Below are 25,266 nucleotides of genomic sequence, written 5' to 3' on the forward strand. Positions count from 1 at the left end.
GATCCTGCAAGCCGAGCAGCACGGCACGGCCAAAAAAAAAAAAAAAGGGGTTAAAATGACCTTAACCTAAAACTATAAAACTCCTAGAAGCTTAACAGGGTATAAGCTTCAGGGCACTGGACTAAGCAGTGGTTTCTTGGATAAGGCACCAAAAGCAAAAACAGACAAATGAGACTCCATCAAACTTAAAATTCTGTACATCAAAGGACACAACAGAGTGAAACGGCATGGGAAAAACTATGTGTAAATCATATATATCTATTAAGAGGTTAATATTCAGAATATATAAAGAACTAAAACTCAACAAGAACGACAACAACAAAAATCTGATTTTTAAAAATGGGCAAAAAGGGGGCTTCCCTGGTGGCGCTAAGAATCTGCCTGCCAATGCAGGGGTCACGGGTTTGAGCCCTGGTCCAGGAAGATCCCACATGCCGCGGAGCAAATAAGCTCGTGTGCCACAACTACTGAGCCTGTGCTCTAGAGCCTGCATGCCACAACTACTGAGCCCACGTGCCACAATTACTGAAGCCCGTACGCCTAGAGGCTGTGCTCCGCAACAAGAGAAGCCACCGCAATGAGAAGCCAGCGCACTGCAACGAAGAGTAGCCCCCGCTCGCCTCAACTAGAGAAAGCCCATGCACAGCAACAAAGACCCAATGCAGCGCCCCCCCAAAAAAAATTAAAAATGGGCAAAAGACTTCTATAGGCATTTCTGCAAAGTTGACAGACAAATGGCCATCAAGCATATGAAAAAATGTTCAACATCGTTAGGCAGAGAAATGCAGATCAAAACCATGAGAGATGACATCACACCCATTAGGACCATTACTATTAAAGAAGAAGAAAAGGGAATTCCATTGAGGTGCAGTGGTTATTAGGACTCCGAGCTTCCACTGCAGGGGTTCGATCCCTGGTTGGGGAACAAAGATCCTGCATGTCACATGGTGCAGCCAAAAAAAAAAAAAGAGAAAAAAATGAATGTTGGTGAGGATGTGGAGATATTAGAATCCTTGTGTACTGTTGGTGGTATTGTGAAATAGTGGGATCCTTATGGAAAACAGTATGGAGGTTCCTCAAAAAATTAAAAACAGAACCACCATATGATCCATCAATTCACTTCTGAATATTATCCAAAAGAACTGAAAGAAGGGGGACTCCCTTGGTGGTCCAGTAGTTAAAGACTCCACACTACCAATGCAGAGGGGCCTGGGTTCGATCCATGGTCAGGGAACTAGATCCCACATGCATGCCGCAACTAAAGATCCGCACACTGCAACTAAGACCTGGAGCAGCCTAATTAAATAAATACTAAAAAAAAGAAAAAAGAATTGAAAGAAGGGTCTCAAAGAGATATCTGTACACCCATATTCATAGCAGCACTAGTCACAATGGCCAAAAGGTATAAACAACTTGTGTTCATCAACAGATAAATGGATAAACAAAATGTGGTATATACATACAATAGAATATTATTCAGCCTTTGAAAGGAAAGAAATCCTGTCACATGCTACAACATGGATGAACCTTAAAGATACAGTAAGTGAAATGATCCAGTCACAAAAAGCCAAATACTGTTGTGAATCCACTCATACCTAAAAGTAGTCAAATTCATAGAAGCAGTAAGTAGAATGGTAGTTACGAGAGGCTGGGGTGGGAGGAGGAAGAAAATGGGAGTTGTTGTTTAATGCGTATAGAGTTTCAAATTTAGAAGACGAAAAGGTTCTGGAGATCTGTTTCCCATTAATATGAATGCACCTAATGCTACAAAACTGTACACTCAAAAATAATTAAGATGCTAAATTTTAGGTTATGTGTTTTTTACATTAAAAAGTGGTTAAAATGTAAAATTGCTATATATATTTTACCACAATTTTAAAAAATAATGCAATATATCAAAAACTGTTGAAGTGCATGGTATGTGAATTATATCTCAATAAAGCTGTTAAAAAAAAGGGCAGAGGGGCTTCCCTGGTGGCGCAGTGGTTGAGAGTCCGCCTGCTGATGCAGGAGACACGGGTTCGTGCCCCGGTCCGGGAAGATCCCACGTGCCGTGGAGCAGCTGGGCCCGTGAGCCATGGCCACTGGGCCTGCGCATCCGGAGCCTGTGCTCTGCAACGGGAGAGGCCACAACAGTGAGAGGCCCACGTACCACAAAAATTTAAAAAAAAAAAAAAAAAAGGGCAGAGGACACAGAGTTTCACCAAATCCAGTGAGCTTCACTCACTAGTTTACAGAAAACAGAACAATTTGTTGGAAAGCCTTGAGCAGAGGAGCCTATGCTCCTACTTCCTCCAACTTCTTCACCCTGGCCTCCCGGTGACAGCTCTTCTCTTTCCCTTTCCAAGGCACACCACGACCACCTTGTAACTTCCCAGTTCCTTATTACATCTGGCCTCACAGGAAAATTAAGTTAAAGAAGCTGCAGGGGCAGTCACAGGAGGGGGCATGGAATTCACGACTCACACTCCACGTTTAGCAGCAGAGCCCAAATATTAAAAAAAAAAAAAAAAAAACACACAGTAGATGTACAATCAACATTAGGTCTCTGCCCTTCCTCTCCTCTTCTTCAAGCCCAGCATGTTTAAAACAGCAAATTCTCTGCTCCCATGCTGGGATATCCACTGGCCTAACTCATATGTGCTGAAGCTTAAACACAGGGCATCATTTAAAATATGGCTGTCAAGGCCTATCACCTACTACTAAACTTAAAAACGTATCACAAAACTGTAACTAGGATAAGCGTATTTTGTTAAAATAATAAACATTTCTACAGCACAAAAAAAGGATAATAAGATAAAGACCACAAATATTAACAATCACCTCTGAGTGGTGGGACTAAAGGTGAGTTTCTCTTTTTTCTGGCTTATCTGCATTTTTAATAATGAATCTGTAACTTCCGTAATAACAAAAATAACTGGAAATCTTCAGAAAAATAAATCATTCTGGCTCAAAATTTCACTACCTCTTATACTACAGACACTTTCACACATTACTGCACTGAAGCTGAATTAGCACCATGTGAAACAGACACGATTTCCTCCATTTTGCAGATGAGAATGAGCTGAGGCTCAAAACAGTGACTTGGTCAAGGTTTTATAGCTAGTAACAGACCAAGGATTACAATTCAGGCCTTCAACTCCAAGCCTGGGGCCCTTTCCATTCCATCACATCTTAAAGGGCAATTTGCATTATTGCTCATGATATTGTATTTAAAAAAAAAACCAGAAACCCTATGTTGAAACTGTTGTAAGAGCACCTGCTACATAATCTTGGGCAAATAACCTCGGGAGCCTCAGTTTCCTCATCTGAAAAGTGAAATGGTTGGAAAAGATATTCTATCTCACCAGCTAATCTAGCCTCACCAGCTAATGGATTTTAAGTCTAGATACCATCTGAGGAGAAAATAACCCCGAGGGCAAAAATGAATGGTTGGAGAGAAGTTGAGGCCTTATGCTCTGGGCCAAGGGCCATTCTTAATGGAAACAGGTGGTGGACAGTCAAGAGGAAAAGAACCGCTGGGGAAACCATAAACTTCCAGGTTAAAACAACAGCTGAAAGCTCCTGCTTCGCTTTCCTAACAGCAATGCTTTCAATCTTGGCTAACTCATGATTAGAAACCACACTGTAAGTAGAGCTAGAAGAATATAAAAACACGGGGGGAGGGGAGGGACCTGTAGCAATAGTTTATGCACGCTATGGTAACTGGATGATTTTTCAAGTGGACTCACTAATGTTAAAACGGAAAAAAACCCTTGGTGGTCCCCAGAGACGACTCTTCCTCAGCAAGAATGTAAGGAGAAACTGAAAACTGCGTACCACTCTGAGAGATGCCACACTCGTGGAAAAGAGCCAACCCAACACTTGTGGAAAAAGTGAAAGAATGAAATTAAAACCTCTTCGATCTACAGAGAATCAAAGAAAGCGAAGAGACCTTTCTTAAGGGTGAAGTTCCTGTAAACGATTCATCGGGTACCTGTTACCTCTTACACTGCAGACATTATAAAGCACTCCACGCTATCTGACATTATTATACAGTCTTCTCCCTCGAAGGTAATAAAACTACAGCATTAACTTTGCTGGCGAGAAAAAAAAGATTCCATTTTGCTAAAGCAGGCTCCGACCAAAATCGCACCACCTTCCCCTCAACTACGGGGATGAGCCTAAACCAAGGAGAAGCCGTTTAGAGCCAGTGCAACCATCTTAGAGAATTAAAACAACATCCTGCTCCGAGGACCACAACCAAGATACCAGCGGCTTTAAATCCAAAACCAGGTCCTTAGCGAAGAAAGCTCCTCACCGTGCTCTCCGCACTCCCGGGTGCGAGAATCCAGCCCCACTACTAGGCCGTAACGGGTGAGCACCTGACGTGGGGGGGAGGGCGAGCCAAGGCCCTAGCGGATGTGGGACGAGGAAAGGGGGGCTCTCGAAGCTCCTCAGGAGAAGCGCAGCCCTCCAGAGGCGGGGATCCTGGAGACCCCCCACCAAGGGTAAGCACCAAGAACACGTGGGGCGACAGGAGCAGGGAAAGGGTGTCCGGGGCAGGCAGCCTGGGTCTGGCACGGCGGCCGGAAAAAGGAGGACGGAGCTATCCGTGGGTAGGGAACGGAGCCCTCAGAGCCCGGAGAATCAAGGCAAAGGGCGCGGAGAGAGCGGCAAGGCCACGAGGAGGGCGGGTCTCCCTGGGCGCGGGGGCACGCGCCAGGCCGGCGCGGCGGGACGCGGGTAGCTGAGGACCCCAACACAAGGCAGGAGATCGCTGACCTGCCTCCGAAGCGCGGGGAACCAGGAACGGGCGCGCCCGGAGGGCCCTGTAACCAGCGGCCACCCGGACCGGACCCGCCCCGCGGCGCCTCCCTCCTGCCCCTTTCCCTCCCTCGTTCCCTCCCTCCCACCCGCGGCCCGTTATCCCGCGGCCCCCGCACTCACCAGCGGCTGCACCTGAGCCCGCCGCTGCCTCAGCTGCTGCTTGCGCCTTCACAGCCGCCGCCGCCTCCTCACTGCTGAGGCCGATTCCCGGGGGAGCCTCCGCGTCCCGCCGCCGCCGCCGCTGCCGCCCGAGCAGAACACCCCAAAATGGCGGCACTTCCGGCACCTACCACCGGCGGGGAGGGCCGACGAGGAGGGGGAGGGCGGCTTGAGGGAACGTACCACCGTGGTGCGGCCGGCAGCGCCGATCCGAGCGGAGCAATGCTCAGGGGCGGGTCGAGCGCCCCCTCGGGCTGGGGAGTGGAGAAGCAGCTCCGCAGGAGCCCCCGGGGCCTCGGGCGGAACCCTCAGCTCAAGGAGCGGCAAGGGCACATCTCTTTGTCTCGGAGCTCTGCTGGAGGAAGACCCCCGGCCTGAGACCCTGAAGTTCTCGGCTCTCCACAGGAGTTCTGGATGAACTAGTGGGCAAGGACCTCTGCTTGGCACTGAATATGCGCATAATAAAATATTTGATGAATGAATGAATGAGTGAATGGGATGGTGCTTGGCCAGCGCTGGGCACATGACACACCCTCCTTTCTACCCCAGCAGATAAGCAACAGGATCCAGGCCTTCCTTCTCTGCTGAGATGGGGACTGTGAGTGTATTGCAAGCTTTCAGAGTCAGGGGAATGCTTTCTAGCAGCATGATCAGCTGTGTGAACTCACAACCTTGCAAAAATCCTTGCAGCAATCCTTGCAGCGCCCGGAAGCTCATAAGGGTTCTGTCAAGAGACTGATGTTCCAGCCCTAACCTGCTTCTCCCCCGACTAAAAAAAAAAAAAGAAAAATTCAATAACCCAGCTTAGGTCCCTGAAGACCTCCTTCAGAGTGACCCAGGAATCCCAGGATCTAGGTGGAACGCAAACAGTACAGTAGTTCATTTGTTCGTTCCTTCATTTAAAAGGTCATTGATTCCATAAGTTCTACACCTTGTGGGACAGTAAAATGCAGATAGATAAAGAAAACTTAGTTCAGGGACCTTTTGGCCCCAAACATGCAAATAACTCATGGGTTTGCAAATGATTTCTCTGTAACATCTGGCTTCCCAGAGCAAATAATTCTTCTACCCACAAACACTGATTATACAACCTTACCACAAAAAAAATAAGTGGACTCCCAAGCAGAAGCCTCAAAGGTTTTCCCATGTGTTGGAAGCACCTCTTTCCCCCGTGGGGGAGGAAAAAAAACTAACCACAGTGTTTCTGGTACCATATAAATCTGAACAATTAGCCCCTCAATTGTACACTATCATATTCCTTAGTTGCACTGTGTAGTTTATCATTTTATATACATTTGTAATACTGATATATGATCTTGTTAATAGTTTTATGTGTAATTTACTGAAAACATCTTACATTTATAGACCATTATAGCTTATAGAATGTTGTCACATACATTATCACAATTCATTTTATATTTGTCTCCCAGCTGCTGTAGATTGTAGAAACCTTTTAAGCAGAGAATCTGTCCCGTTCTTTTTTGTGCCATAGAAACATCCAGATATCCATGTGGTTAACCTCCTCACCTCCTTCAAGTCTTGACTTAAATGTCACCTTCTCAGTTGGGCCTTCCCTGACCACCCTATTTAAAATTACACACACATACACCTGTGTTTCCAGTCCCCCTTTGCCACTTTGTTTCTATCCAAAGCACTTATCACCATCTAACATAGTATATTTTGTACTTCATATTTTACATATTTTATTTGTGGTCTTCCCACACCAGAAGGTAAACTCTATGGGGATAGAGATCTTGTCTGTTTTATATCCTCCGGGCCTAAAATAATGCCATGTAGGTGCTCAATAAATACTGGGGTTTTTTAAAATTTGATTTCCATATATTGTGAAATGATTACCACAATAAGTTTAATTAACCTCCATTATCTCATACAGATACTTTTTTTCCTTGTGATGAGAATGTCAAGATCTACTCTGTTAACAACTTTCAAATATATCGTAAAGTATGTTAACTATGGTCATCATGTGGTACATTACATCCCTAGTACTTATTTATCTTATAACAATAAGTTTGCACCTTTTGACTACCTTCATCCAACTCCCCAATTCATCAATAAATATTGTTGAATTAATGAATAGACATATCTTGGTGCTGAGTATGAAAAAAGAGAATGAATTGTTTAGCATCCAGAAACTTCCTGCAACCTACCATGAGCTAAATGAGAGCGGGGACCACACCTGTCTTGTTATCCTCTCGTCTCTCCAATGCTTTTCACAATGTCCAGCTCAACAAGTATTTCTCAAAGGGCGACCAGTAACTTTCCCCATTTTACCTGCCCCTTGACTTAGGGCCACTCCTTGCAGGGCGCTAGTGTCATTCTTGCATCTAGTTACCAAGGAAGGCCAGAGTCCATTACCCCAGAGTCGGGTGCAAGAACAATTACATGAAGAACACAGATTCTTCTAACTTCAAAGGGCTTCCCAATATAGACAAAACACTAAACAGTCCAAATACAAAAAAGCCTGATGTGCGATGTAAACGAGTATGAAAAGCATCCTGCTTCATTTTTTGCCTTCCAAATTGATTAAGATTTGTTTTTAAAAATGTTAACAAGGGTTCAGGGAAGCAAGCCTTTTCCAAGTGCTAGTGGGAATAAAATTCAGATAGTCCATCTGGAGGAATTTGAAAGTTTACATATCTTTCTAGGAGCTTTTCTTAAGAAAATAATCAGGATAAGAGCAGAGATGTACTAGTACTTCCCTGGTGGTCCAGTGGTTAAGACTTGGACGCTCCCAATGCAGGGGCATGGGTTCCAACCCTGATTGGGGAACTAAGGTCCCACACACCACACCATGCAACAACAACAACAACAACAAAAAGCAGAGGTGTACTGATGTATTATGGATCATAACACTGTTGGAATAGCATAAAATCTGATATAAAAGTATATACTTTATCAAGTATATCATATACTTGATAAAGTATATGATATGGCCATAGCCTAGAATATTATATATTTTTTCAAATAATGATACAGAAAAATATTTAATTGTGGGCAAATGTTCATGACACATGCTTAGTGAATAAAGCAGGTAACAAATTAACAGGTACAGAACGATCCCATTTTTGTTAGAGAATGTGTTCGTTGAAAGAGACAAAACCCAGAAAGAATATTTATTAAAATATTAACAGTACATCCTCATCATCACTTGGTATTATCAATCCTTTCATTTTAGTCATTCTGGTAGAAGTGGAGTGATACTTTACTGTGGTTTAAATTTCTGTTTCCAGACTTCCCTGGTGGCGCAGTGGTTAAGAATCCGCCTGCCAATGCAGGGGACACGGGTTTGTGCCCGGGTCCGGGAAAATCCCACATGCTGTGGAGCAACTAAGCCCGTGCACCACAACTACCGAGCCTGAGCTCTAGAGCCTGCACGCCGCAACTACTGAAGCCCGCACACCTAGAGCCCCTGCTCCGCAACAAGAGAAAACACCGGAAAGAGAAGAGTAGCCCCCGCTCACCGCAACTACAGAAAGCCGGAGTGCAGCAACAAAGACCCAAAGCAGCCAAAAATAAATAAATAAATAAACTTATATTTTAAAAAATACTCTTAAAAAAAATCTGTATTTCTGAAATGTGGGTTTGGGGGTAAGGAGGGAACTTTTCAGGTTATATACTTTAAATAAAGCAAAAACTGTAAACTATCTTTTGACACAGTAATTCCACTTTTAGGAACATATCCTAATATAGTAGTTCTAAATATAGAAAATACAGAAAAAAATTTCATGCTAGAAATGTTTTATAACAAAAATTTGTAAATATCCTGTGTCTAATAATAGAATGATCACATTATGGTATACTAATTAGGTTTATTATAAATGATAAATACAATGTAGTAATATTGAAAATGCATATGGGGACTTCCCTGGTGGTCTAGTGGTTAAGACTCCATGCTCCCAATGCAGGGGGCCCCAGTACGATCCCTGGTTAGGGAACTAGATCCCGCATGCCACAACTAAAGACCCGGCACAGCCAAGTAAATAAATAAATATGAAAAAAAAAAAAAAGAAAAGAGAGTGCTTATGACACATTTAGTGGAAAAAAAATCGTGATACAAAACTATCAACATGACACCAATGATTTTTTTAACTGGTACACATAAATCACATAGCATTATCATATGGCCCCCAAATTCCACTCTTAGATAGATATCCAAGAAAAATGAAAACATAAGTTCACACAGAAACTTGTATATGAATGTTCACAGGGGCATTATTCAAGATAACCAAAAAATGGAAACAACCCAAATGCCTATCAACTGATAAACGGAGAAACAAAATGTGGTATATCCATACAATGAAATATTACTTGGCAATAAAAACAAATACAGTACTGATATTGCTATACCACGGGTGAATCTTGTAAACATTAAGCTAAGTGAAAGAAGCCAGACACAAAGGACACATATTATATGATTCCATTTATTTGAAATGTCCAAAACAGGCAAATCTATAGAAACAGAAAGTAAATTAATGGGTACCCAGGCCTGGTGGGTTGAGGGGAAATGGACAGTGACTACTCATTGGTATGGGGTTTCTTTGGCGGATATGAAAATATTCTAAAACTGATTGCGATGATGGTTGCGCAACTCTGCAAATATACTAAAAACCATTGAACTGTAAATGTGTGAATTGTATGGTATGTGAATTATATCCCAATAAAGCTGTTATAAAAAAATTTTAATGGGACACATGGAAAAGAAAACTGGAAGAAAAAACAAATGTATCTGAGGTGGTAGGATTATGCTACTTTCCTGTATTTTCCAGTTGTTATGAATATGTATTACTTTTATAAGGAGATAATAAACCTTTTTAAAAAGCACAAGATGCACGTTTCAGAGTACTATTTAAATATAAATCATCAGCATTACAACTATTCCTCTCGCCTATTTGCAGGTTGTGGGTTTTATATTTAAGTTTATCATAATATGTTTAATATTAATATATTTTCATAAATAGTGTAGATAACATTTATATATATATATTTCACTATACACACACACACACACACACACACACACACACACACACACATACTGATTGCAGTTTGTGCAGGAGGAGGCAGCCGTGAATTCAGACACATGGGGGATGGGTTGGGAAGGAAGGGCCAGATGAACCCAGGTCCCCCGTTTGTCCAGCATGAGGGCCTCTCCAGCAAGCCTCTCTACTTAAAAGCTCAAAGTCCCTTCCACTCTCCCCTTCAGGGCTCCCTCTACCAGAGGGCCTCCTCGTCATGTCTCCCCTTTGGTGGGGGGTCACACCCTCACCTGGGATAACAGTCACCTCCCTTTGGCCAGTAGTTGGGGAAGGTGTCACAGGCCCACTGGCCATTGGCCAGAGCCCCGCCTCCCTCAGTCGGGGTCACAGTTTCACACGCAGGGGTCAGAGACCTCCTCCCCTGGAGTCACAGCCCCCTCCCTCGGGAGGGGAGGGTCAATGGCACGGGCAGCGGTCACAGTTTCACACGCGGCAGACTCACAACCTCGGACCGAGGACTCGCCCTCCCTTGTCAGGGGTCCCACTTTCCCGCCCGGGAAGCCCTGGTCCCTCCCCCGAGGCCGGCGGCCCCTCCTCCCGAGACATGGTGCTGGTCCCACGGCGCCCAGGCTCTCCCGAAGTGTTCCTGGGGGCCGGGCCCGAGGTCTCGGCGCTCAGGAGGCCCGCGCCGGCCGTGTCGCCTTCGTTGGAGGCCGCGGACGACTCGCAGTCCGCGGCCTCGTCGCTCTTCTGGCCCTCCTCGCGGCCGCCCCCCGCGAGCCCGGGAGTGGGCAGGTCGTCGCCGCGCCGGGCCGGGTAGGGCAGGATGGCGGCCGGCACGTTACTGGAGGCCGGCCTGGCCCGGGTGCTCTTCTACCCGACGCTGCTGTACACACTGTTCCGCGGGAAGATGCCGGGCCCGGCGCACCGCGACTGGTACAACCGTATCGACAACACGGTGCTGCTGGGCGCGCTGCCGCTGCGGAACATGACTCGCCGGGTGAGCCGGGCCGCGCCGGGGCTGGGAGCCAGGCGAGCGCCGCCCGGGCCTCGGTGGCCCTTTCTGAGCCCCCTCTTTGCCTCGGCAGCTGGTACAGGACGAGAACGTGCGAGGGCTGATCACCATGAACGAGGAGTATGAGACGAGGTTCCTGTGCAACTCCCCAAAGGTGAGGCGCCGGGGCCCCTGGGCAGAGCTGGGGCCGAGGCACCCCGCCGGCCTTGCCCACCACCCAGGGCCTGGCGAGCCGGAGGAGGTTGGGGGAGGGGGTGCTGTAGGTGACCTTGCCGCAGAGACAGGCGTCCCGGGCTTTTTTGCCTCCTCAGGAGGAGGATCTGGTCCTCTAAGCTTAAATGGCTGCGGCTGGGGGTAGAAATTAATTGTGAAATAAAAACTGATGTGAAAGGCATTTAAAAGTAGAGTTGACGGACTTTGATTATTCCTTTGTGCACAAATGTATTCTTAATTTCGGTAACTCAAATCAGTAACCAGAACTGAAAGGCAACTTTTCTGTGGCTCGCTTTCATTCATTTGACACTTACTAAGCACTAAGTATGGATCAGACACTGTGAGATATTCAAGATGAAGGCCCTATAAACTGTAAAAAGAAAAGCTATGGCCAATCCCCGGTAAATTGATCATAAAATAACCCATTGCAAAAACTGCATAGGGTTCATTTGGTTTTGATTTGAGGGAATTTTATTTATATGTTAGAGATGATAGTGGAACTCCAAAGCACTGTCATAAATAAAGTTCAGGCCTAAAACATAATTTTCATTAGATGCGAATGCTTATTTGTGGAACTGTTCATAATGGTTATTAGATGTTGCCCTATCTTTATAGTGTTTGACTTCTATTAGCACTGCACAATTATCTTTCTTGTTTACTGTACTGATAGAGCCTAATGAACATGCAGTTATTTCAACTGTAGATTTTTTTGAAATCTTAAAAAAATTGTGACTCACATTTAAAATATATTGATCAGTGATGGCATACATTTTTAAAGAATGGGTTAACAGTGCCTTGGATTTCCCACAGTATTTTGCCACAAGACCTCAGGAGTTATTAGCCAAAATGGTGAATGTTCCTTAATGTGGTCCGTGCTGCGCAGCAAGCCACAGAAAGTGCTCGTCTCTGGGTGTGAGGCAATTGACATTTGTGAGCAGCTATCTTATCCCACTAGCCTAGAGAAAAGAAATCTCCAAGGCAGTGGTTTTCACATTTTAATATGCCTAAGAATTACCTGGCAGTCTTGTTAAACTAGCAGATTCCTAGGTACAACCCCCAGAGATTCTGACTCAGGAACTTTAGGGTGGGGCCCCAGGAATCTGAACATTTAGCAAGCTCCCTAGGTGTTTCTGATGTAATTGATGTATAAGCCCCATGCTGCCAGATTTTGCTGTTTTTTTTATTAATTTCATGAGCTGTATAAAATATTGACCCTCATTCGGAGTCATAAGTTTCTGGTTTGCTAAAGTGATAAATATCAAGAGTAGCTGGAGCCTACCTGAAGTCTTAAGGCAAAATAAAAAATAAAGTTGCCCAGTTTGCCAGAGGCCTTATTTCTCCTGTTTATTCTTTTCTTCCTCCTAAGGGATAATATTGCACTAACAAAAGTAGCTGCATTATTTTAATTTTAAAATAACTCTATTTTCTACCACATACCCTCTCAAAATAAGTGGTAAAAAAGAGGAGGCTTATGGACAGAGAAACAGAAAGTTCTTGCAAAACGTAGTAGCCCAGCCTTGCAGCTGGATCATGCAAAAACAGTTACACAGCTTTCGTAGATGAATTTTTTACAGCTCGAATTTTGTAGCTAAAGATTCAAATACTTTAGCTTTGGTACTAAAGCTACTGATGGTACTTTAAGAACACTTTAAATCTTGGACATAATCCTAACTCAGTAGCATTGCTGTGGTGTGATGAAAGAACAGCCGTGTAGGTCAGCCATTTTAAAGACATTTCTGAAAGAAGTTTCTTTGTAGGCAAACAGTAAGCAGTATATTCACATTGTAGTAAACCGTGAAGCTTCCTTGTTGTTTTGCTGCCTCTTGGGAGCCCATCTTCCTACTATTCACATCAGGCTTTTTTCATTTTCTTTTCTATGCTGGTGGACCTCGTTCCAGGAGTGGAAGAATGTAGGAGTCGAGCAGCTGCGGCTCAGCACGATAGACATGACTGGAGTCCCAACCTTGGCTAACCTCCAGAAAGGAGTCCAGTTTGCTCTCAAGTACCAGTCGCTAGGCCAGTCTGTCTACGTGCATTGTAAGGCTGGGCGTTCCAGAAGTGCCACTATGGTGGCAGCATATCTGATTCAGGTAGAAAAGGTCTTTCTGGACTGGTCCCCTTTACAGCAGATCTCCAGTCTACTGGCAGACCTTGCTAGGAGCCATGTTCCCAATTTCAGGCTGTTGGGAGGTGGAAAGCACCTGAACTTTGCAGACAGGCTGACCTCTGGCTTTGTCACCGGCCAGCTGTGTGACCTCAGGCAAAAGTGGCTTCCCCTCTCCATTGCTCAATTTCATCAAACTAAATGTGTTGTGAAGCTTGAATGAGAAAGTATGTCAAGCACTGACCTAGAACAAGCACTCAAAAAATGGAGTTGCAAAGGATGCTAATACCAGCAAAAGGCTAGAAACACTTGTTATAAACATGTCAGGAAATCCAGTTCTGTAGATACTAGTGCTGATCACTTACAGCTCTACAGGACTCACGTTTCTTTAAGTATTTCAGAGTAAAGTTCTGGACATTAATTTCTAGAAACAGTGGCTCCAACAGAATTTTGCCTATCAATTTGTTATGATTGGCAGGTGGGATGCTTTTAAAAACATTTAGAAGCCAGTACACTAGTCCATCTTTTCCTGTTACAACCCCCCGGCTCATTTTTGTTACCTGTGAGGCCCCTGCAGAGCATTTACTAAGTAATGTAGATAGTTTAAGGAAAAAGGAAATGTAAAGATAAACAGCCTGGCCTTGTGTTACTGTGGACTGGTGAATATATGATTTAACAATACTAAAGCTCTGGTCATTAGGACTCTGTTTTGCTGGAAACTGGGTGTTGGGAGATATTTTGGGCAAAGTGAGAACTGAACCAGCAGGCTAAAAGTCTATACTTTCTTGGTTCTGTTGAGTTCTAAACCAGTAAGTATCCTGAGGACACAAAGATAGCCCTCCTAGTTAAATTTTAAAAGTACTCTTTTCTAGACATGGTGACAAGTTGCATGAAAACGTCGACTGTGTACTCTTTCCAGGAAACTCTTGTAACCAACAGCCTAGCTCAGAGAGGACATCTAGTAGGCCTAGGCCCACTTGAATTTAGGATCTCAGCTTCACGTGTTCAACCTTCTATTTCCAGGGTTTGGCAGAATAAAAATTAGATAGATTGATTTGTGTCCCCACCCTCGCCTCCCCCAGCCTATTGCATAGAATTGTGGGACTTTGACTGAAGGGGTTAAAGTGCTCTCCCACTTACAATCTGTGGGGCATGGCTTTTAACTCCCCGCAAAGTGGGATTTTTAAAAAAATGAAATTCTGAGCCCTTTAGCACTTGTTATTGGGCCAAGGACACCTTAACACCTGGTCCTTTCTTTCTCCGATTTCCCAACCCTGCACTTTAGGTGTACAACTGGACTCCAGAGGAGGCCGTAATAGCCATCACCAAGATCCGGTCACACATCTACATCAGACCTGGCCAGCTGGAAGTTCTCAAAGAGTTCCACAAGGTGATCACTGCAGGAGCAGCAAAGAATGAGACTTGTCACACATCACAGACATGAAGTACATGGAACTCAGGACAACCCTGGCTTGCTACAGAATGAAAATGTTTAAGAGGACCAAAGGGGCTTAAGCCCAAACTTGACATAATAGAAGTGTGCTACGTAATGGTTAATTTCACTCCCTGTGTCTTGTTTCATTTTCTTGAAATAACACTGTTGTGTGACTAGGAAGATTTAGTGTGGCTTCTATTCGTGGGGCCTAGGGATATGGCACAGGGATAAGGGTTTATTTCCAAAGGTCAAAGAAATCTGTCCTGCACCTGATGTTGTGCCTAATGATATTTACCCCCATAATTCAAAGACGTTTAACACTAGGAAAAGAGAAGAGAAATACTCAGCTATGGCTCTTTGCCACTGTCAGAATCCGAATTCACTGGCCCTGTGGGGCTCTCCTCACCCTTGGAGCACTCATCCTGTATGCAGACAAGGAAGTATGGGATTCAGTCAGTATTGTGACTGACTTAGAAATGTGTGGGTATGTAATTGGTTTCCCTTAGGAAGTCACCCCTTCAGAATTCAAAACAGACACACATATCCCTTCAAAAACTTTTATTTGTATGAACAGTTTCTAGCTCTTGGCTTAGCTTAGAACTTTTAAAAGAGACCTTATATATTTGAGTTTGAAAAAAGTTTCTGCGATTAATCAGAAATAATCCTCTCTACTTCTTTCCGGCTTACTCCTTGGAATAAGCCAAAAATAAAACCAAAGTATACATTTCTTGACAGATAGATGAAAAACAATAGACGAACGTCCTGAATTCTAGGGTAGACTCTTTCTGGTGAAGGACACCTTAAGCTTAGTCCATTCTCCCAACCTAAGCCTGAAGGAGAATTCTAACACCTAATTCTTCGTGGAAAAATGACCAATTAGCCACTTAACAGGCTATGGAAAGAAAGGAAGACTGGGCATCTTTCTTTCTGTCCCGGGATCAGGGGTGCTTCTATTTAACACTGATCAGGTAAAGAGGGGAGGCTGTGCCTAAGGGCGGAGAAGAGGCTTCCTCTATGTGCTCTGTAGGGAGGCACAGGATTACAAGGGGATGGCGAGCAGGCTGGCCTACTCTCAGTTCAAGCAGCCAGCTGAGAAGCAGCGGTCTAAAAAGCCCCAAATGGAACACCCTTATGAGTTCAAGGGTTGAGGCACTGCCTTTCTAACACGTGCCAAAAAATAACATAGTACCTGAATGGGGGCCTCCGGGACTTTGAGTTTGGATGGGTAGGTGCTGGAGAAAGGGAGGGCAAAAGTCAGCTGCTCTTCCCCTCACAGCCTCAGGCCAACACAAACTGCAGATTGGTAAGCAGCACCTTGACGCCTCTAGTGACGGTGACAGCCGAAGTGGCGGGATCCAGCTTGTAGGTGTTGGCATCCCCCTTTTTATATCGGTCCCGAAAAACATAGATGCTCCCATTACAGCTGGCGATCTTCCAGAGGGATGGGGCAGAGCTCCAGGCCTCAGGAAGGCAAAGCCGGGTAAAGCTGTCTAGCAGGGGATTGTAGCACACCAGGGAGTCCCCTTCAGCCACGATGAACACCAGATCCTTATGCACAGCTGCGTGCATGCGGCCAGCGAAGGGCAGCACGTAGGGTTTCACGTGACACTTGTCTGTCTCCGTGTCAAAGCACTGGATGAGTCGGGACGGTTTGGTAAAGAAGTCCAGGTCATTCTCCTCCCCTCCTAGTAAGTAGATGATCCCGTTGAGGTTGGCACCAGCGGCCCCCGACACAGCCACCTCTAACTGGGTTGTCTCAGTCCAGACGTTATCACCTACCCGATAATAGATCACTGCATTGGAGAGGGTATCCTGCAGTGTCTTGCCACCCAGTGAGTATATGGCATCTTTTCCGGGCACAGACACCAGGGTGTGCTGGAGTCGGTCACGCGGCAAAGGCGCACACCATTCCCAGTCCACGGTGGCATTGTTGCACTTCCACATGCGCCGTGGGATGGACCCTCCCACCACGTACAAGTCTCCGCCATGCTTGCAGGCTGCAGTGATCTGGTGGCACAAGCTGTTTTGGCCACTTACACTGATGGAGTCGTCTTCTGCACAATGTAAGGACACAGCCAACGAGTGGGTACGAGATGACTCTTTCCCGATCAGGTAAATGTGTACATTCTCCCCAATTTCCTATTGGTGAAATTAAAGGTATAAATGGTATCTATCCGTTCCAGGCTAAGGCTCACTTGAGACACATATCCTTAAGGTCCTAGACCAAACACTTGTACCTTGCTCTAACCTACTCTGCTCTAGTTACTGTGTGTCATCCTGACTCTCCTCTAATCACTTTCAGGCATCTTATGCTGGGACAGAAAACCTGTTACACTCATTCCAGACTTTTTTATAACTATCATGAGCTGGTACTTTGGATTATTTATGTAATGATGAGAGTAGTTCTCTCAAGGAGCTTTGGAGCCCAGAGGCTCGTGGCTTCTGGTCTCACACACACACACACATCCTCCTCCCCAGCTCTTATCAGTTTCAAGCCAGAGACTTATTTACCAGCATCAAAGAGGCCAGGCCAATAAATGGCTGGAATGCATAGATATCATGGTGTCCCAACCCTAAAGATATCTGCCTTACCTTCAAGCTAGTCCTGAGTGACTCTGAAAAAGCCTCTCTTTCTTCTTTATTAAAATTGATCCAGGCTTCTATTGCCTCTGTTGGGTTCTGGGAACATGGAACTCCATCTGTAAAAACCAGAGGAAAGGTATGGTCAGTGGCAATCTGACAATCCAAAAGGGAAATTTAGAACAAGTGGCTTTAAAAACGTGAACCTCTTTGTTAGACTACCACCATGTATGTACACGTATGTGTATGAGAAATTAACATAAAATTGCCTTTGTTTCCTTTTTTTTGGCAGCATCATGTGGCATGCGAGATTTTAGTTCCCCGACCAGGGATCGAACCCATGCCACCTACAGTGGAAGCATGGAGTCCTAACCACTGGACTGCCAGGGAATTCCCCCAAATTGCCTTGTTTCTTTTTCTTTTTTTTTTTTTTTTAAATAAATTTATTTATTTTTGGCTGCATTGGGTCTTCGCGCAATGCAGGCTTTCTCTAGCTGCAGCGAGCAGGGGCTACTCTTTGTTGCAGTGTGCAGGCTTCTCATTGCAGTGGCTTCTCTTTTGTAGTTGTGGCACGCGGGCTCAGTAGTTGTGGCTCGCAGGCTCTAGAGTGTACGCTCAGTAGTTGTGGCGCATGGCCTTAGTTGCTCTGCGGCATGTAGGATCTTCCCGGACCAGGGCTTGAACCCGTGTCCCCTGCATTGGCAGGCGGATTCTTTTTTTTTTTCCTTTTTTTTGGCGGTACATGGGCCTCTCACTGTTGCGGCCTCTCGCATTGCGGAGCACAGGCTCCGGACACGCAGGCTCAGCGGCCATGGCTCACGGGCCCAGCCGCTCCGCAGCATGTGGGATCTTCCCGGAACCGGGCACGAACCCACGTCCCCTGCATCGGCAGGCAGACTCTCAACCGCTGCGCCACCAGGGAAGTCCCTGCCTTGTTTCTTTTAATCAAAATGGATGATTTGATATTCTCCTACTTGCCATGGAAGCAATCTACTAGGCTACAAAACTCACACTTTAAGTATGGTTATACCTCACTTGCAGAGTCAGGATTGTTACGTAAAAGTTGGCAAGTCACTTGAGAAGCTTCTTATTTACGTATCTTGACTGTCAATTTACTTACGTAACTAGTCCCACAAATACATGCAAAGTACAGAATGGATGAGACCAGTTATACACAAGAAGGATTAGAATATAAATGCAGATGAGGCTCCTCACTACCTTTTGTGGCTAAGTGCTGCTTTTATTTTTCTTTTTAATCCAATATTTGTATATACTGTGAAATATTGCTTTGTTTTCCTAGCCCCTTCTTCTCGAAGGGACTGTCTCTGATATCAGCTACTAAATCTCAACTCACTCTCTCTCAGGAGGTATCTAAATTCTTATCAAGAGTAATAATGTAAACTAACACCAGGAAGCCTGAGGGTACTAGAACATTCTCTGAACATCATACCGGTGTAGCTGGGTATGATGCTCCCCCTCTCTCAACTTACCAGAGATGATATCAGTGAGTAGATGGTGGGGCAAGTGGAGAAATTCCTCTGTGCTCTGCAGCTGGGCCAGGTGGGCCTTGGCACAGTGCTTGGCAGCAGTGTAGAGCTCAGGATCACTGTGTCGATCTGCCAGCCACATCACCTGAAGGCAGTTGCCCACCTGCACTGTGCGGGCCAAAAACCGAGAACACTCCTCAAAGAGAGATGTCAGCTGATACATGTCTGACACCTCATAGATTTCCTGCAGCTCCTCAGCTCGAAGTTTCACAGTCCCATGGTAAATGTAATCAACCAGGAGCTGGAAAACAGACTCGCTGACATCCTGCAGCACAATTACCCGGTTGTGGGCCTCCTTCAGGTTGGAAGTGAACATGGACCGGAAGAAGCAACTCTGAGCTGAGAGGACCAATCGGTGGAGCTGAAACTCCCGGCCTTCCACTGAAATGGTGACATCAGCAAAGAGCTCTTCCTCCAAACACAGTTTCATGATGCCTTGAGCCACACGGCCTGAGTGTGACCTATCTTTGAAAGTGTAGTTCACAAAATAGTTCTCATCCATGGATGCTCCAGGCTCCTCTGGTGATTCCATGGTTGTAGCCAACTTCTCTCTCTGCCAGCTGTCTGCAAAACACCACCACCCTGAATAATTTAAGTAATCCATAGCCACAGTCTACGAATCCAATTGTCCAATGCAGGGAGGGAGAAGGGAAAAGTGAGGGCACAGTCGGCCCAGATTAGCCTTAGTCCTGGCCCTGTTAATGACATCTCTGATGTTCTCCTTCAACCAAAGCTGGACTCATTCTCTTGCAGTGACATCACATTACTAATGAAATAAAAATTTCGTACTCTGGGTGTTTCCTTGAGAAAACACGGAATACTCCTTTCCTTTACGTAACAAAAGGACTGGTATTTAGGTCAACACATGAAAGCGAGGGATTGGAGGAAGCCTATGATTTTAAAAGCCTGGGGAAAAGCCTTACTAACCAAATAACTATTAGCATAAAACTTGTGAGGCTCGGGGCAGCAGAACCTGACAAAAAGATCCCCATGTCCTTGTGGCCAGGCCCCTCCTTCCTCGCGCAGGGAATCCAGACCTTGCAATCTGAGGTTTGTCCTGGAACATCTCTCACATCCACATTTGCTCTTTTCTGAGCCTCTCCCCGGCACTTCCCCGCTCGTCCTAATGACTCCCCATGGCTTCCTCCCAGAACTCGAGACAGAGCCCAGCCGTCCCTAGCACGGGGCCCGAGGAAGCTCATCGCTAAGCGCAGTGTTCCCGCTCCACCTGGAGTCGCCTGGGAAACGGTCGCTAGGGAAACCGTTCTTCACTCCCCCTCCTCCTAACCTTGCCCGCCGGCCCTCATCAAAAGCTTAAGCTCAGGGAGGGGGGGAGGGGTGTGGAATGTGGAACCCAGACCTCTCGCCCCTTCTTCTCTCACCAGTCTGGTTCCTTAGGATCCTTGCCTTCTCTCCAGCCTCTGTCACACCAAGCTAGGGCACGTTCACCTCACGGTTTTCCCTCCTGGTGGCTTCGCTTTCTCACCTGCCTTCCCTCCTTTCATTCCGAAGCCCGGAACCCAGAACCAGGAACCGCTGCTTCCCACCCCGCGTCCGCCCGGAAGAAGATCTGTTGCACACTTCCGCTTCCGGTCCGTGCCCTTGGGGCTCCGTGTCCTATAGGTCTGCCCTAGGCTACCTGGAGTGCATCCGGGGAACATGGCGGTGGCGGCAGGGGCAGCAGCAGCAGCGGCTCGGGGGTGTTGGCTGGGGCTCGTGGGGTCCGCTGCGCTGGCTAGAGGTGAGCAGCGGACAGCCGGCTGCGGTCCGGGGCAGGAACGGCTACACGCCCAGCGCACGGAGTTCCTCAGGCCTCACCCTGCGCTTCCGTGTCTATCTTCCCATGCAGTGGCCTGGAGACCCTTGGTGCTGTTGCTGCCGGTGAGGAGGGAAAGCGCTGCGGCAGACACGCGCCGTGAGTATGTGCGGGTCCGGCCCTTCTCGGGACTACAGGCGGGGCCCCGTTCATTCCCTTTGTCAGATGTTTGCCCTTGTCCTGGGCTGCTCTCCTCTGCGTTTCCTGTCAAGTCTCTGTTTGTCCTTAGAGAGCTGACTCCAACGGTCCTCACTCTGCAAGCAGAATCGGGCCCTCTCTGTGCCCTTAGGCCTCTCTGTTGTGGTCCTGTTGCCCCTTGTCCATTTCCATGATTCCCTTTTTCTCTGATTAAACTGTCTGCTCTTTAAATGCAGGAAACAAACTTTGGGTCTCTGAGTCTTGTTACAATAGTAGTCCACGTTACTTGAATGCTTATTGTGTGCCAGGCACCTTGCTAAGCGATTAATGAATGATTATAGTCTTCACAGCAATCTTATAAGGTAGATAGTATTATGTTCTTCTACTGTAGATCAGGAAATAGTCTAGAGAAGTAACTTGCCCAGGATCACAGCACTAGAAAGTGACAAAGTAGGCCTGCCTGCTGCCAAAGGCAGAGAAAACTTAACAGTTACTCTGCAGCCTATGATGTGTGGTTGCTCAGTGATTTAGTGTAGTACGAATGAGTGTACGGAGAGAAGTTACAGTCAACAGAAGCCAAGTGGGAGTCAGGAAACCTGACATTTCCCCCTTTCTGGGCCTGTTTCCTCATCTATGTCAAAAAGAAAAAAAAGGTTTCAACCACATAATCTGTGATGGCTCTTCAGCCCTGAAGTTCTTAGCTGGAGAACCTGCTATGAGCCAGATGCTAAGGAGATAAAGAGAAGCAAAAGTTCTGGTTCTCACGCTTAGAGAGCTTCTAGTGTGGTAAGAGAGCTGAGACATGTGCTGCTTTAGCAGAAATGCAGGCATTGTGAAGGAAGAACCATGGAGTAGTTTTGAGAAGAGTCAAACACCCCAGCTGCAGTAATAAGGTGAGTCTTTGTGGACTGTGTAGGTGGCATTTTCCCTATGTTTTCATCACTTCCTGTTCCATGGAAGAAGAAGCTTCCACTTCACCTTTCTCAAGGTTCTGCAGGGTGTCCTGACTGGGAAACAGCACTCCTTACAAGCTCAAGAGACTGAATGCAGGGTTGGCTGCTGCCTTCTACTTTCCTTTCTTAAATATGCCTTCTCCTTCCAGCCACTGTCAGACCACAGAATGATGTGGCCCACAAGCAGCTCTCAGCTTTTGGAGAGTATGTGGCTGAAATCCTGCCCAAGTATGTCCAACAAGTTCAGGTAATATTCACTACTGTTGTTTGGGTTTGGGTCAAGAAAGAACCATGTTGAGACTTCCCTGTTGGTCCAGTGGTTGGGACTCTGCACTTTTGATCCCTGGTTGGGGAACTAAGATCCCACATCCCACATGCCACGTGGCACGGCCAAAAAAACCCCCAAAAAACAGTGAAAGAAAGAACTGTGTTCTCAGGGCATGTGGGAGTGGGCAGCCTGGAATCAAACCACAGACTTCTCCATCCCAACTTGGTCTTTTTTCTCTGCCTTAAACCAGGAGACTCCAGCTGAAGTTAGCCGCTCCCTCTGTAGCTTTGTTCCTTCTCCTCTCCTGTTCCATGTCTGCAGGTGTCCTGCTTCAATGAGTTAGAGATCTGTATCCATCCTGATGGAGTCATCCCAGTGCTGACTTTCCTCAGGGATCACACCAATGCACAATTCAAATCCTTGGCTGACTTGACAGCGGTGGATATCCCCACCCGGCAGAACCGCTTTGAGGTCAGTCAGGAGATTTGAGGGTTGGAAAGTAAAGGAGGGAAAGGGGACAAGAACAGTTTTAGGGTGATAGATACCTTTGGGAACCATAGCCTCCTTAGTTTCTGTTCAGGTCAAACAATACAGCACAGCAGTTAAACCAGGGCCTCGGAATCAGGCAGACCTTGAGTTTGAATTGTAGCTTTGCCATTAGTAGGCTGTGTGGCTTCAAACATTTTGTTTGATTTTTCTGGCTTTAGTTTTCCTGTGTGCAAAATAAGTACAAAAACATAGGGTGGTTGTGAGGATTAAATGAGATAGTACAGGTAGACTGCTAACACACAATAAGTTCTCAATACATATAGCTATTGTTATTGTTAGTATGGTCATGTACTTTTTGCCAGATCCTGGGATTGAGAGAGAAATAACACCCAATACCTGCCCTCCAGGAGTCCCCCACACTCTAGTGAGGAAGAAGGACACATAAAACAGTTTACTGTAATAACACAATTCATGGGATGTTATAAGAACACAGGAGAGGCACTTAGCCCTGTCTAGGAGGCTTTTATGAAGGAAGAGAGAAAGTGTGCTGAATCTTAATGGATAACTAGGAGACCAGGAATTAGCCCAGTGAGGGAGGGCAGGTCGGAAGGCATCCAGTAGCATGAGCAAAGACAAGCATGCTGACAGGCTGAGCTATAGTGTGGCTTAGGCCTTTGGAAGTAGTTGCAAGTATAAGAGCATCTTGAGGTTTTGAACTTCGGGACAGAAGGCAGGTTCACAGGGTGGAACTTTAACCCACCCTGTATCCTCATTATTATGCTCCCACTCAGGGACTTCTGTCCCAGACCCTTCAGCCTGTGGTCCTCTTGGTCCTCCAGCTCCCTCCATTCTCCCTAGATTGTTTACAACTTGCTCTCTCTGCGTTTCAACTCCCGGATCCGTGTGAAGACGTATTCGGATGAGCTGACACCCATTGAGTCTTCTGTGTCTGTGTACAAGGCAGCCAACTGGTATGAGAGGGAGGTGAGTTACTGGACGTGGTGGACCCACCTCTGGGCCAGAGTTGCAGAACTGATTGAAATTACTGGATACAGTGCAGCCCCTCACCCTGTGTTGGCTGTGATGGCTGGTTGCCTGAGTGCCTCTTTTTTCTAGATTTGGGACATGTTTGGAGTCTTCTTTGCTAACCACCCTGACCTAAGAAGGATCCTAACAGACTATGGTTTTGAGGGACATCCTTTCCGGAAAGATTTCCCCCTGTCTGGCTATGTCGAGGTAGGAGCCTTGGAACTGGGCAGCAGTCTGGGCAGGGAGGACCTGGTAGGGATCCTGGGCAGGAATTAGGGCCATTGGATTGTGGTGGCCGAAGAGCATCAGTACTGGATTCCATCCTAGCTCTACTCTGACACAGTTTTCTCATCTGCAAAATAGGAACAATAATAGTACTTAACAATAGTAGATTTGCAGAAAGCTAATTGATGTATGTTTAAAAGGGGAGTATTGTAAATGTTCCGTTGATGTTAGCCATTATTTTAATGGTCATTTTAATGACCAAGGCAGACTTGAGAACACAGTTTGTCACCAAGATCTGAAAGTGGAGTATCTTTTTACCCTGCCCTGGGTCTCTGAGAAGGCAAGACACTAAATGTTCAGCCCTTGAGAATGGCCAGAGGCAAGATCAGTAACAATTGCCTATAAGAGCCTTATAAAGAATTTCAGTGCTTTACTTTACCACTGCAACATGTTGCAGGTTATTAGCAGGAAGATGGTTTATTATATGCACGCACATGTGACTTTGTAGCAAAGTAACTTTTTAGAAATGTTGGGGTAGTGGCAATCCAGCCCATCACTTCATACCCCAATGCTCCTGTTCTCTTAGCGTTTAGCACGGTCCCATTCCCAGCACCCAGCTGTCCTCACCTTATCCAACTGATCTTCCATTAACAAGAAAAGCCACATTTATTGCCTTGCATCTTGGCAGTGATAATGCCAAGGCCACAGGGCCTGAACTGGAGTGCTTGCCAGCTTAGGTTTATTGTTTCCAGCCACTGACTTGCTCCCTCATCGTGGGTAAATGCTTACCGTCAATTTATAAGAGTGTGTTGAGGGAATTCCCTGGCGGTCCAGTGGTTAGGACTCCACGCTTTTACTGCCATGGGCCCGCGTTCAATCCCTGGTCGGGGAACTAAGATCCTGCAAGCCGCGCAGTGCAGCCAAAAAGAAAAAAAAAGAGTGTGTGGCTGGCTGAGCAAAGTCAGTTCTGGTGGAAAAGGAGCTCAGACCTCACGATGTGGGGATGGTGAGCAGGGGGGCCTGCCTGGGTGATAGCAGGGCATGAGACAGAGGCCATTTTACACTGTGTTTGGGTTGTGATCTGATGCGTAACACATGAGCATGGAGACTTAGAGAGGCTGGGGCAGGAGTCAAGGACAGAGAAGTAAATGGGCTGAGGAAGGCTTTTGGGAAAGTGGGCCTCCAGTGGCTGTAGCAAGGTCTTCCTCAGCACTCAAGCCTGCCTTTTTCTTCTGCAGTTACGCTATGACGATGAGGTGAAGCGGGTGGTGGCCGAGCCGGTGGAGTTGGCCCAAGAGTTCCGCAGGTTTGACCTGAACAGCCCCTGGGAGACTTTCCCTGCCTATCGCCAGCCCCCCGAGAGTCTCAGGCTTGAAGCTGGAGACAAGAACCCCGAAACCAAGTAGTTTCAGGGAAGGCATGTGTATCCTACAAAGCGCCATATCTATCATTGAGTGTCCCTGTAAATAAAATCCTTAGATTCACCACT

General features: G+C 46.3%; 4 protein-coding genes across 57 annotated transcripts in view; 2 read left to right on the forward strand and 2 right to left on the reverse strand.

The window, feature by feature from the left end:
• CELF1 (CUGBP Elav-like family member 1) overlaps positions 1 to 5,192 on the reverse strand; it is a 74,682-nt gene extending 69,490 nt beyond the window's left edge. For 33 of the 50 annotated variants that reach the window (XM_067037221.1, XM_067037209.1, XM_067037217.1 and 30 more), the window contains exon 1: positions 4,930 to 5,093. The gene's annotated coding sequence lies outside the window, so the exon portion shown is untranslated. Of the gene's footprint in view, positions 1 to 4,929 lie in introns of all 50 variants that reach the window. The other 17 variants (XM_067037215.1, XM_067037220.1, XM_067037213.1 and 14 more) reach the window with 7 other exon arrangements.
• A 5,227-nt stretch (positions 5,193 to 10,419) lies between these two features.
• Positions 10,420 to 14,912, forward strand: PTPMT1 (protein tyrosine phosphatase mitochondrial 1). 2 transcript variants are annotated; one of them, XM_059069617.2, is made up of 4 exons: positions 10,420 to 10,965; positions 11,054 to 11,134; positions 13,092 to 13,283; positions 14,583 to 14,912. In XM_059069617.2, the coding sequence occupies exons 1-4, from the start codon at positions 10,792 to 10,794 to the stop codon at positions 14,739 to 14,741; spliced, it is 606 nt and encodes a 201-aa protein (XP_058925600.2). In that variant the 5' UTR covers positions 10,420 to 10,791; the 3' UTR covers positions 14,742 to 14,912. The 2 variants fall into 2 exon arrangements, with proteins under 2 accessions (XP_058925600.2, XP_066893333.1); XM_067037232.1 differs by lacking the exon at positions 13,092 to 13,283 and having other exon boundaries at positions 10,445 to 10,965.
• Positions 14,913 to 15,274: 362 nt separating this feature from the next.
• Positions 15,275 to 20,442, reverse strand: KBTBD4 (kelch repeat and BTB domain containing 4). Of its 4 annotated transcripts, none has more exons than XM_059069582.2 (4): positions 20,242 to 20,442; positions 18,803 to 19,423; positions 17,325 to 17,431; positions 15,275 to 16,871 (listed from the first exon to the last, which is right to left on the reverse strand). In XM_059069582.2, the coding sequence occupies exons 2-4, from the start codon at positions 19,389 to 19,391 to the stop codon at positions 16,011 to 16,013; spliced, it is 1,557 nt and encodes a 518-aa protein (XP_058925565.1). In that variant the 5' UTR covers positions 19,392 to 19,423; positions 20,242 to 20,442; the 3' UTR covers positions 15,275 to 16,010. The 4 variants fall into 4 exon arrangements, with proteins under 4 accessions (XP_058925565.1, XP_066893331.1, XP_058925563.2 ...); XM_067037230.1 differs by having other exon boundaries at positions 18,803 to 19,419; positions 20,346 to 20,420; XM_059069580.2 differs by having other exon boundaries at positions 15,277 to 16,871; positions 20,346 to 20,424.
• NDUFS3 (NADH:ubiquinone oxidoreductase core subunit S3) lies at positions 20,437 to 25,264 on the forward strand. The gene is made up of 7 exons (XM_059069618.2): positions 20,437 to 20,600; positions 20,709 to 20,774; positions 21,916 to 22,013; positions 22,356 to 22,505; positions 23,382 to 23,507; positions 23,640 to 23,759; positions 25,016 to 25,264. The coding sequence occupies exons 1-7, from the start codon at positions 20,519 to 20,521 to the stop codon at positions 25,181 to 25,183; spliced, it is 810 nt and encodes a 269-aa protein (XP_058925601.1). The 5' UTR covers positions 20,437 to 20,518; the 3' UTR covers positions 25,184 to 25,264.
• Positions 25,265 to 25,266: the final 2 nt, after the last annotated feature.

Source organism: Kogia breviceps, chromosome 7 (assembly GCF_026419965.1).
Source record: "Kogia breviceps isolate mKogBre1 chromosome 7, mKogBre1 haplotype 1, whole genome shotgun sequence".
Classification (NCBI taxonomy): domain Eukaryota; kingdom Metazoa; phylum Chordata; class Mammalia; order Artiodactyla; family Physeteridae; genus Kogia; species Kogia breviceps.